General features: G+C 45.2%; 1 protein-coding gene across 3 annotated transcripts in view; it reads left to right on the forward strand.

Annotated features, from left to right (window-relative positions):
* Positions 1-715: 715 nt before the first annotated feature.
* The window catches only part of hlcs (holocarboxylase synthetase (biotin-(proprionyl-CoA-carboxylase (ATP-hydrolysing)) ligase)), a 53,119-nt gene continuing 40,939 nt past the window's right edge, over positions 716-12,895 (forward strand). Inside the window, exons 1-5 of one of the 3 annotated variants that reach the window (XM_036937534.2) lie at positions 942-1,077; positions 1,840-1,986; positions 8,779-8,941; positions 9,287-10,341; positions 10,551-10,733. In XM_036937534.2, the coding sequence (XP_036793429.1) occupies positions 967-1,077; positions 1,840-1,986; positions 8,779-8,941; positions 9,287-10,341; positions 10,551-10,733 (1,659 nt within the window). In that variant the 5' untranslated portion in view covers positions 942-966. Of the gene's footprint in view, positions 1,369-1,839; positions 1,987-8,778; positions 8,942-9,286; positions 10,342-10,550; positions 10,734-12,895 lie in introns of all 3 variants that reach the window. The other 2 variants (XM_036937531.2, XM_036937533.2) reach the window with 2 other exon arrangements.

Genomic DNA, 12,895 nt, shown 5'->3' on the forward strand with positions numbered 1-12,895 from the left:
GCAGGTTTCTTAATTGAACCTTTATTTAAGGTTTTACTTAACTTGATTTACTTAATACTTAAGTAATTGTAATATTTCAGTTGTATTTTTTTTTTATACATTTGCAAAAATGTCTAAAATCATTTAGATTGATGAGGGCAAACAACTATTTTATGCATTTTAGAATAAGGCTGTAACATAACAAAATTTGGAAAAGGTCAAGGGGTCTGAATATTTTCCAAATGCACTGTATCTGTGACCAACATATGCATATCTGTATTCTCAGTCATGTAATCCATAGATTAAGGCCTAATGAATTCATTTATATCGACTAATTTCCAACTGAACTGTAACTGTAATTGTTGCATTTATATTTTTGTTCGGTACAATAATAGACAAGTTGACTAGCAAATAGTCTACCAAAAAAATCGGAAATTATAAGCAAAAACATATCTAAATCAAGCCATGTCAAAAAAATCGTTCCGCTGTCTGACTGTAGCCTACAGTGCACTTTCGATTTTAGCGGTTGGGTCTGTTGGGAGCTTCAGATTTTCACTGTCTCATAGGCCTAGTCGGGCGGTTGCGGGTGAGCAAACAGCTGACCCGAGCACCACTAGCAAAGACATTACAGTCCGAAGATAAGACTAAAACTACTCGCTCCAAACTGCGCATGTGCTAACCGTCTGATCAAAGGCTCTCCTTCGATATAAAGTTGTTTTTTACGAAACTGAATATCAGTTTGTTGTTCTCATGTGGTTGGAGTAATAACAAGCTCATATACTTTAAACATTGGTTTGAATCTAGGATATGCTTTTAATTTGAGAGAAAATTAATAACTAAAGAAGATGTGTTCACTTCTCAAACCCCAGAACCCCAGGCTGGTCTGTTTAGTCTGTTTAGCAAGTCTTGTTCTCGGAAGTCTCGCGAGGTTGTGCCTCTGGGTTTAGAAACTGTGCCACTCGCCTGCACAGACTGCGAGCATGCGTAATGACGATTTGTAGTGGGAAGAGCCATTCTGTCAACAACAGGGAAGCCACGGTCGGGTCGAAACTGAGCAGAGAGGCCATACCATATGGGCTCAAAAACGGCTTTCCAAATGTAAAGAAAATGCTAATAACGTTGTGCTACGTCTACCTTTGGGTGCGCTTTCAAAAGTGCTACACAGTGGTAATTCGGAGCACCCTGCACAAATTGTGCGGGGGGAGCAAAACCAATGCAAGTAACGTTAGCTTCACATTCTGTGCCTTGAATCCACTGGGGAAGCCTCGACTTCAGAAAGGACAACCAACCTGCCTGCAAAGTGTCAATAAGCAGCTCAGTCCACCTCTGCCTGAGGAGGACGTTTTTCTCAAGTTGGGCGACAAGGCTATTTACATAACCGAACCTCAGGTGACACGACACGTTTGTTTGATATAGCTAGCTAGCTAGTATGTTAGCTACCATCCGAGGCCTTCACTTGTCAAAAAACATAAGCTACTCCTCTATCAATGAATGGGCAAGATCAGCTTGCCAGCTAAATGACAGGCGTGAAGGCAACGTTACGCATTCTGCTGCTCAGTTCCATTCAGAGCACAAAATGTGAAGTAGGCCTCCTCCGTTATTAGCTATCAGTTTGTGCATGCTTTGAGGTGAATAGCTAATCCGTCAAAAAAACAGTCAATTCTGATGTGAATTGGTTATATATTTTTGGTGCACATTAACTTACATGATATGTTAGTCATTTTATATAGTTTCTTATATGTAGTCTTACTAATGTCTAACGATCATACTAACTTTCTAAAACATGCTTTAATATCTATCCCTACCATCAGTGTCCATACTGTAGATCAGTGTATATGTTGTCTGTATTATTGTTCCTAGGCATGTGAGGACCTCAGCAAGTGGACTCTTTTGTGGGGGTCCTCTCTGAGTTGTGGCCCACGGATAGAGAACATTTCTTTCATCATAGAGGCTACATCAGGACAAAGAGTGGGCAGCCAGGCTCATCACACTACAGAAAATAAAAAAGTATGGATCACAAGTATATTTATTGAGAAGCAAAGAAACAGTTTTGTAGACTGTCAAGCATTTACAGTGGCTTGCGAAAGTATTCACCCACTTGGCATTTTTCATATTTTGTTGCCTTACAACCTGGAATAAAAAAAATGGGGGGGGTTATCATTTGATTTGCATAACATGCCTACCACTTTGAAGATGCAAAATATTTTGTGAAATAAGACAAGAAAACAAACATGACTTGAGTGGGCATAACTATTCATAACTTACACCCCCCCCCAAATAAAGTCAATACTTTGCACAGCCCCCCTTTGCAGAAATTACAGCTGCAAGCATTTGGGGTATGTCTCAATAAGCTTGGCACATCTAGCCACTGGGATTTTTGCCCATTCTTCAAGGCAAAACTGCTCTAGCTCCTTCACGTTGGATGGGTTCGCTGGTGTACAGCAGTCTTTTAAGTCATACCACAGATTCTCAATTGGATTGAGGTCTGGGCTTTGACTAGGCCATTCAAAGACATTTAAAGGCTTTTCCTTATACCACTCAAGTGTTGCTTTAGCAGTATGCTTAGGGTCATTGTCCTGCTGGAAGGTGAACCCCCGTCCCAGTCTCAAACCTCTGGAAGACTGAAACAGGTTTCCCTCAAGAATTTGACATCCCCACAGCATGATGCTGCCACCACCATGCTTCACTCTGGGGATGAGGTTCTTGGGGTGATGAGGTGTTGGGTTTGCGCCAGACAGCGTATTCCTTGATGGCCAAAAAGCTCAGTTTTAGTGTCATCTGACCAGAGTATTTTCTTCCATATGTTTGGGGAGTCTCCCACATGCCTTTTGGTGAACACCAAACGTGTTTTCTTTAAGGAATGGCATTTTCTGGCCACTCTTCCATAAAGCCCAGCTCTGTGGAGTGTACGGCTTAAAGTGGTCCTTTGGACAGATACTCCAATCTCCACAGTGGAGCTTTGCAGCTCCTTCAGGGTCATCTTCAGTCTCTTTGTTGCCTCTGATTAATGTCATCCTTGCCTTGTCCGTGAGTTTTGGTGGGCGGGGGGAGCAAAACCAATGCAAGTAACGTTAGCTCTTGGCAGGTTTGTTGTGGTGCCATTTTCTTTCCATTTTTTAAATAATGGATTTAATGGTGCTCCATGGGATGTTCAAAGTTTTGGATATTTCTTGACCTGTTTTGAGAGCTCTTTGGTCTTCATGGTGTTGCAGACTCTGGAGCCTTCCAGGACAGGTGTATAGCTACTCAGATCATGTGACAGATCATGTGAAACTTAGATTGCACACAGGTGGACTTTATTTAACTAATTATGTGACTTCTGAAGTTAATTGGTTGCACCAGATCTTATTTAGGGGCTTCATAGCAAAGGGTGTGAATACATATGCTCCCACCACTTTTCTGTTTGTTATTTTTTTGAAACAATTTCACTTCATCAATTTGGACTATTTTGTTTATGTTCATTACATAAAATACAAATACAAATCCATTTAAATTACAGGTTGTAATGCAGCAAAATAGGAAAAACGCCAAGGGGGATGAATACATTTGCAAGGCACTGTATGTGACAACTAACACTGAACAAAAATATAAATGCAACAAGTAAAAATGTAATGGGTGGGGATAGGTCACAGATACCTTAAGGTAGTGGCGTGGATCAGAAAGCCAGTCAGTATCTGGTGTGACCACCATTTGTTTCCCCTCATGCAGTGTGACACATCTCTTTGGCATATAGTTGATCAGGCTGTAGATTGTGGCCTGTGGAATGTTGTATCACTCCTCTTCAACGGCTGTGCAAAGTTTCTGGATATTGGCCTGGAACTGGAACACACTCGTACACATCGATCCAAAGCATCCCAGACATGCGCAATGGTTGACATGTCTGGTGAGTATACAGGCCATGGAAGAACTGAGACATTTTTAGCTTCCAGGAATTGTGTACAGATCTTTGCGACATGGGGCCGTGCATTATCATTAGAGGTCGACCGATTATGATTTTCCGATACTGATGCAGATTATTGGAGGGCCAAAAAAGCCGATACTGATTAATCGGACTATTTTTATTTTTTTTTTACATTTATTTGTAATAATGACAATTACAACAATACTGAAGGAACACTTATTTAACTTAATATAATACATCAATAAAATCAATTTAGCCTCAAATAAATAATGAAACATGCTCAATTTGGTTTAAATAATGAAAAAACAAAGTGTTGGAGAAGAAAGTAAAAGTGCAATATGTGCCATGTAAGAAAGCTAACGCTTAAGTTCCTTGCTCAGAACATGAGAACATATGAAAGCTGGTGGTTCCTTTTAACATGAGTCTTCAATATTCCCAGGTAATAAGTTTTAGGTTGTATTTACACTGCTCCAAAAAATAAAGGGAACACTAAAATAACACATCCAAATGAATGAAATATTCTTATTAAATACTTTTTTTCTTTACATAGTTGAATGTGCTGACAACAAAATCACACAAATTATCAATGGAAATCAAATTTATCAACTCATGGAGGTCTGGATTTGGAGTCACACTCAAGATTAAAGTGGAAAACCACACTACAGGCTGATCCAACTTTGATGTAATGTCCTTAAAACAAGTCAAAATGAGGCTCAGTAGTGTGTGTGGCCTCCACGTGCCTGTATGACCTCCCTACAACGCCTGGGCATGCTCCTGATGAGGTGGCGGATGGTCTCCTGAGGGATCTCCTCCCAGACCTGGACTAAAGCATCTGCCAACTCCTGGACAGTCTGTTGGTGGATGGAGCGAGACATGATGTCCCAGATGTGCTCAATTGGATTCAGGTCTGGGAAACGGGCGGGCCAGTCCATAGCATCAATGCCTTCCTCTTGCAGGAACTGCTGTGGCACTCCAGCCACATGAGGTCTAGCATTGTCTTGCATTAGGAGGAACCCGGGGCCAACCACACCAGCATATGGTCTCACAAGAGGTCTGAGGATCTCATCTCGGTACCTAATGGCAGTCAGGCTACCTCTGGCGAGCACATGGAGGGCTGTGCAGCCCTCCAAAGAAATGCCACCCCACACCATGACTGACCCACCGCCAAACCGGTCATGCTGGAGGATGTTGCAGGCAGCAGAACGTTCTCCACGGCATCTCCAGACTGTCACGTCTGTCACGTGCTCAGTGTGAACTTGCTTTCATCTGTGAAGAGCACAGGGCGCCAGTGGCGAATTTGCCAATCTTGGTGTTCTCTGGCAAATGCCAAACGTCCTGCACGGTGTTGGGCAGTAAGCACAACCCCCACCTGTGGACGTCGGGCCCTCATACCACCCTCATGGAGTCTGTTTCTGACCGTTTGAGCAGACACATGCACATTTGTGGCCTGCTGGAGGTCATTTTGCAGGGCTCTGGCAGTGCTCCTCCTGCACCTCCTTGTACAAAGGTGGAGGTAGCGAACCTGCTGCTGGGTTGTTGCCCTCTTACGGCCTCCTCCACGTCTCCTGATGTACTGGCCTGTTTCCTGGTAGCGCCTCCATGCTCTGGACACTACGCTGACAGACACAGCAAACCTTCTTGCCACATCTTGCATTGATGTGCCATCCTGGATGAGCTGCACTACCTGAGCCACTTGTGTGGGTTGTAGACTCCGTCTCATGCTACCACTAGAGTGAAAGCACCGCCAGCATTCAAAAGTGACCAAAACATCAGCCAGGAAGCATAGGAACTGAGAAGTGGTCTGTGGTTATCACCTGCAGAACCACTCCTTTATTGGGGGGGTCTTGCTAATTGCCTATAATTTCCACCTGTTGTCTATTCCATTTGCATAACAGCATGTGACATTTATTGTCAATCAGTGGTGCTTCCTAAGTGGACAGTTTGATTTCACAGAAGTGTGATTGACTTGGAGTTAGATTGTTGTTTAAGTGTTCCCTTTATTTTTTTTAGCAGTGTATTATAGGAATTATAGGACTATTTCTCTCTATACGATTTGTATTTCATATACCTTTGACTATTGTATGTTCTTATAGGCACTTTAGTATTGCCAGTGTAACAGTATAGCTTCCATCCCTCTCCTCGCCGCTACCTGGGCTTGAACCAGGAACACATCGACAACAGCCACCCTCGAAGCATCGTTACCCATGCAGAACAAGGGGAACAACCACTCCAAGTCTCAGAGCGAGTGACGTTTGAAACGCAATTAGCGCGCACCCCGCTAACTAGCTAGCCATTTCACATCGGTTACACCAGCCTAATCTCGGGAGTTGATAGGCTTGAAGTTATAAACAGCGCAATGCTTGAAGCATTGCAAAGAGCTGCTGGCAAAACGCACAAAAGTGCTGTTTGAATGAATGCTTACGAGCCTGCTGTTGCCTACCATCGCTCAGTCAGACTGCTCTATCAAATCATAGACTTAATTCTAACATAGTAACACACAGAAATACGAGCCTTAGGTCATTAATATGGTCGAATCCGGAAACTATAATTTCGAAAACAAAACGTTTATTCTTTCAGCGATATACGGAACCGTTCCGTATTTTTTCTAACGGATGGCATCCCTAAGTCTAAATATTGCTGTTACATTGCACAACCTTCAATGTTATGTCATAATTACGTAAAATTCTGGCAAATTAGTTCGCAATGAGCCAGGCGGCCCAAACTGTTGCATATACCCTGACTCTGCGTGCAATGAACGCAAGAGAAGTGACACAATTTCACCTGGTTAATATTGCCTGCTAACCTTTCTTTTAGCTTAATATGCAGGTTTAAAAATATATACTTCTGTGTATTTATTTTAAGAAGGGCATTGATGTTTATGGTTAGGTACACGTTGGAGCAACGACAGTCCTTTTTCGCGAATGCGCACCGCATCGATTATATGCAACGCAGGACACGCTAGATAAACTAGTAATATCATCAACCATGTATAACTAGTGATTATGATTAAGTTTAATGCTAGCTAGCAACTTACCTTGGCTTCTTACTGCATTCGCGTAACAGGCAGGCTCCTCGTGAGGCAGGTGGTTAGAGCGTTGGACTAGTTAACCTTAAGGTGGCAAGATTGAATCCCTGAGCTGACAAGGTAAAAAAATCTGTCGTTCTGCCCCTGAACAAGGCAGTTAACCCACCGTTCCTAGGCCGTCATTGAAAATAAGAATGTGTTCTTAACTGACTTGCCTCGTTAAATAAAGTTGTAAAAAATCATTTTAAAAATAGGCAAAATCGGTGTCCAAAAATACAGATTTCCGATTGTTATGGAAACTTCAAATCGGCCCTAATTAATCGGCCGACCTCTAATTATCATGCTGAAACATGAGGTGATGGCGGCGGATGAATGGCATGACAATAGGCCTCAGGATCTCATCATGGTATCTCTGTGCATTCAAATTGCCATCAATAAAATGGGGCACTCTGTTCACAACGTTGACATCAGCAAGCGCTCGCCCACACGACTCCATACACGCTATCTGCCATCTGCCCGTTACAGTTGAAACTGTGATTCATCCATGAAGAGCACACTTCTATGCCAGTGGCCATCGAAGGAGAGCATTTTCCCACTGAAGTCCGTGACAACGCCGAACTGCAGTCAGGTCAAGACCCTGGTGTGGATGACCAGCACACAGATGAGTTTCCCTGAGACGTTTTCTGACAGTATGTGCAGAAATTCTTCAGTTGTGCTTATGGAACATTTCTGCGTTGTTTAATTTCATGAATCATGAGACCAACACTTTACATGTTGCATTTATGTTTTTGTTCACTGTAGCAAGTGAGGAATGTGCAGTCTAATGTTTTGCTGCTCGTTTCATAGCAAAGTTTGTAAATAATCGATGCAAATGATTTACTTCTGCCAGGTAAGTCTACTTTGCAGTTAACATTTTAATTGAGAAAGTTTTGGGGGAAAGTATTTCAATCAATCCACAAGACGGTTATCACATCAACTTGGCTACACATAGAGTGATAGACAAACGCGTGCACCACACAGACAGACGGGCAATATTGCTGGAAATGAATTGGCAGATATTGTGTTTGGCTTTTAAGCCAGTGGTGCTTAACCAGGTGTGGCGGGATAATGTCACTGTTGCGTTGATTAGATAGTAGCTTGTGGTGTTGGATGCTTGTGAGATTTCTTTATGGCTGTTTGCGGTGGAACACGTGAAAATTGCACATACTTTTAGAATTGTTTGGCGAGCTACTCATAGGTGGGCTATGAGCTACTGGTAGCTTGCGATCGACTGGTTGGAGACCCCTGCACTAGTCACTGTTGCCTAGGGTCGGGTTTTTGAGACGATCCTTGTATAGTTCGGGGGGGGATGCTCTCTTTTGCTGACTGGACAGAGGATTTGAACCTTAGACAGGTCACTTTCTTTCCTTCTGAGTGTTTACTTCCGCTCCATTGTTCCTCACGTGTGGGTGGGACTGCACTGGGCAGTGAAACCCCACTCTGTTCGATTGGGCTGTTTTCCTTCAAAAGGCTCAAGGAAAGAGAGCCTCTGGCCTTTTGGAAGTCATGCTTTAAAAAGCAGGTCATTAATATGGAGGGTCAACTGACACTTGAGATGCCATGTTAAGATCCTGGAGCCAAAATGTTTTGGTTGGAGAGGAAATCCTTAATTCCCCTTCAGCCATTTAAAGGTCCCTTTAAACACACAAATTGTTATTTTACTCTCGGGCAGCAGGTAGATTTTGCTTAGTGCAGTATCAATGTTCTGTTGATTGTTGAACTAATCCCGATCCCAACTAATCTAGAAAACTAAGTCTGATATGATCCTCTTTTCCTTCCACCGTCCACTAACAGTTAAATCCTACTGACCTGTGTACTATGCTGTGTTGTCTAGGTGCTGAAGTGGTCAGACTACTGTCTCCCTCTGGCCTGTAGCCCATTGCATCCGTTCAGGGCCGTGGCTCAGGCCAGCGTTGACAACTTCAGCCGCCTTGGGGTGGCGTTTATGGAAGATCGCCTTCAGCTGGACAATGGACTAGTGCCTTCAAAGATAGTCTGTGAGTGTCGTTATTGCAAAAAATGTCAATGGTTTCTCATCTCGTGTGTGTATATACAGTTTTATACCTATCCTCAACTTTATTGTAAACCTAGGATAAACCTAAACCTAAAATGTTTAGTATTTTTAAGGCTATTTTTAAAAAGAGGCCATTTGTTTCCTAACTGCAGATACGTTTCAGTTCTTGGCCAATGCCATCTCAGAACTTCACTTAGCTAGGCTATATCCAAACACATGATACAAATCAGTTTTCCAAGTCTATTGTGACATTTTTTCACATTGCTTAAAACTGAGAGAGGGACATATTTTGCAATTCAAATATTGCCCTTTGTACTAATTTCCCCAGCTGTCCTGCTCCGAGAATCTGCGTTCAAAGAACTTCTGGAGAAAGGAAAGTCGGAAAAGCACATCACTTCCCTCTCCCTCAAAAAACAGACTGAGATCATACTCTCTGAGCCTTCTCCCTGCGAGTGTGAGGTACTCTCAGTGAGAGGCGACCTCCAGCTAACACAAAATAGGAAGTGCAGCCTGCTCCAACCGCCAGAGATCCAGAGGGCTTTAGTGGAAAGACGAGGCTCCGAGCCCCTACGAGGAGCCAGCCCTGGGGTGGACAGCGGGGACAACTCACTTGGCATCAACCACCAGCACATGGAGGGCCACGGCCGCCACCTCCACCTCTCCAGCTGCCACGAGTGCCTGGAGCTGGAGAACAGCACCATCCTCTCCGTCAAGTACGCCTCGGTCGACAACATCCCTGACCTTCCCGACGACTACGCCACGTGCACGGACAGCGGGGACGAGACTCTGGACGAGTTTGAGGAGGATGAGGCAGAGAGCTTTGTTGGTCAAAGCCGGCGGGTCAATGTTACCGGGAAGCCCCCCAACGTGCTGGTGTTCACGGGTGGCTGCCAGGAGAGGTTCCAGAGGGTGCGTTCGCTGCTGGGCGAGTGCATCGACATGGACAGCTACACGGTGTACCCCCTGAGGCCCCAGCAAGCCCTCAGTGAACCCTGGCTGGAGAGTGCCACCCTGCTAGTGCTGGCCTCAGACGAACCCCTTACCCCCCAGCTCCAGGCCCGTTTCCTTGCATACCTGGAGCAGGGTGGCAGGGTCCTGGGGCTCTCCTCCACCCTCTGCCCCACGGGGCTGGCCCTGGTGCCCAGGAAGAGCAGGAGGAGCCAGATCTGCAGGCTAAGCTTCACCAAGGCTGATACCACAGAGCTGGATCTGAGCGTGCTTGCCAGCGGGAGTGTGTTTGTCAGGGAGCTGCAGAGTGGTGGGGTCCCTGGAGAGACGGAAGTCTGGGGGGAGCTGAAGTGGGACGGAGATGGTGGAGACAAGGACATGGTCATCGTCAGGGTGACGCGTGGAGAGGACCGAGGGGAGGCTGTGCTGTGTCAGGTTTGCACTCCACTGTCTCGATCAGTCAAAGATGTAATTTCACATGTAAAGCACTAGATTTGTAAATAAAATGCTCTATAAATGGAAAGTATTGCTGCTGCTCATTTAACTAACTTATTTAGCAATTAATATACAGTATTCATTCATTTAGATGAATGTGCATTTTACAACCTTTCAGCTGACCTTTGCCCTCTCACCACTGACCTCAGGTGCACCTGGAGACGGCCCCCAACTCTGAAGATATTGTGTCGTCTCAGGGTTTTGATGAGTTGAAGATGAGCAATGCGCGGCGCTATGAGGTCCTGACAGAGATCCTCACCTCCCTGGGCCTGAGCTGTGAGCAGAGTCAGGCCCCGCCCGCCAGCCCTGTCTACCTCCTCGCCACCTCTGAGGTACGTACCTGACTCGTCCCTTGCTACCTCTCCGTTAAAGCTAAGGCCTCTCCCAGCCAGGGCTGCGTTCAGTATGCACAAGGTTTTTGGAATGTGCAGATATTTATTCAGAAATCTATTGTGTAGAACAGACATGCTTCTGACAGAGTAAGGAGTCACGACTGCTCTATTCATGGTATTTCTATCTTCATCGGTCAGTGTGTTGCATATAGTGTATGCACCTGACTAAACGTGACCTAAGCTTCCCCCCCTACATTTGTTCAGTAACATTCTATATTTCTACATTGGCCTGTGGTGTGAACATGGCTGGCTAGCCTGCCCCACAATATCCAGACAATTGGGTATGGAAACCTTCAACTCTCTTGTCTGTTATTAGAGTTCTCACATTACTCCAGTCCTCAAGTTGGATAAAAAAAACATCCTATTGCTTTAGCAATGTTAGCTCATCAGTCCCTCTAGATATGCCGTGAGGCTGACTGCTGATCAAAGGTCTGTTTTAGCTCTACTGTTTGTGTTCTTGTGGAGCCCAGCCCTCACTTATTTTGACTGGCCCTCTGGACACATAAACCTGCTCTAAGCCTGTTGCATATATTGGACATACATTTGCATGTATTAAGAATGAAAATGGTTTCCACATGTTCAGACCCGTCTGGGGCGTGTCTGGACTAGGGCTGCCACAATAAACATTTACCCAGGCAATTATGGTCGGGGGGGGGGGTGTGTGTGTGGCCATGAAAAGGCATGACATGGACGCAAGAGTCTCTCTCACACACACACACACACACACCCTATTGCTCAGTGCACAATGCAGTTTCTCTATGTGATGTCAGTGGTGACAGTTCAAAAAGTGCCACCAGTCTGTGAGCACCCAGTCGCTTACTAGCAGGCTGAGGCTATTAATGCTATTACTCCCAGTCAACTTGCTGCCTGGCAGGCTGAGGCTATTACTCCCAGTCAACTTGCTGCCTGGCAGGCTGAGGCTATTACTCCCAGTCAACTTGCTGCCTGGCAGGCTAAGGCTATTACTCCCAGTCAACTTGCTGCCTGGCAGGCTGAGGCTATTACTCCCAGTCAACTTGCTGCCTGGCAGGCTGAGGCTATTACTCCTAGTCAACTTGCTGCCTGGCAGGCTGAGGCTATTACTCCCAGTCAACTTGCTTCCTGGCAGGCTGAGGCTATTACTCCCAGTCAACTTGCTTCCTGGCAGGCTGAGGCTATTACTCCTAGTCAACTTGCTTCCTGGCAGGCTGAGGCTATTACTCCCAGTCAACTTGCTTCCTGGCAGGCTGAGGCTATTACTCCCAGTCAACTTGCTTCCTGGCAGGCTGAGGCTATTACTCCCAGTCAACTTGCTTCCTGGCAGGCTGAGGCTATTACTCCCAGTCAACTTGCTTCCTGGCAGGCTGAGGCTATTACTCCTAGTCAACTTGCTGCCTGGCAGGCTGAGGCTATTACTCCCAGTCAACTTGCTTCCTGGCAGGCTGAGGCTATTACTCCCAGTCAACTTGCTTCCTGGCAGGCTGAGGCTATTACTCCATTGTGTTTGATGATGAGGCCCCTGACTCTTTCATTGACATTCGAAAAGGCCCGCCAGCAAAGTGCTGTGCTCTGCTGTGGTATGTGGGGAATTAGCTCTGGGAGTTAATCAGTGTTTGAGATGGATCACTGACCGTTTACTCACCCACTTCAGAGGGATCTCGGAGGGTTATGCCAGGCTCTCGCCACTGATTGGCCTAACAGGCCTCTGAGAGCAGGAAGTGAAACGCCTCAGGACCACACACCAAGAGGCCAGGGTTCCGGTCTAGAAGCATGGTTTCGACTGCAACTACAGTCTTGCTTCGGTACTGCAGTTTAACTGAGGCCTGGCCAAGAAACACAATTTCCATTGACGGCCACATAGAGAAGTCAGATTCGAAAATTCCCAATAAGATACTTTAGTCATCACCTTTGTGCACAAAACATCCATTGAATTATTCAAATGATTGTTGCTGAGGTCAATTATTTTATTTTCTCTATCGCTCACAGCCGAAGATATCAACATTACGTTGAAAACTACGGTCGGACGTCTTGGATGCTGTCTACATTTCTATATAGACAGCCAGGCTGTTTCTGGAGGCTTCAGCCTTAGCAGTTATGTGTAATCTAGATAAATTCACAATGGC

The sequence above is a fragment of the Oncorhynchus mykiss genome, chromosome 12, assembly GCF_057628025.1.
Source record: "Oncorhynchus mykiss isolate SJ-2025 chromosome 12, ASM5762802v1, whole genome shotgun sequence".
NCBI classification, from domain to species: Eukaryota; Metazoa; Chordata; class Actinopteri; order Salmoniformes; family Salmonidae; genus Oncorhynchus; species Oncorhynchus mykiss.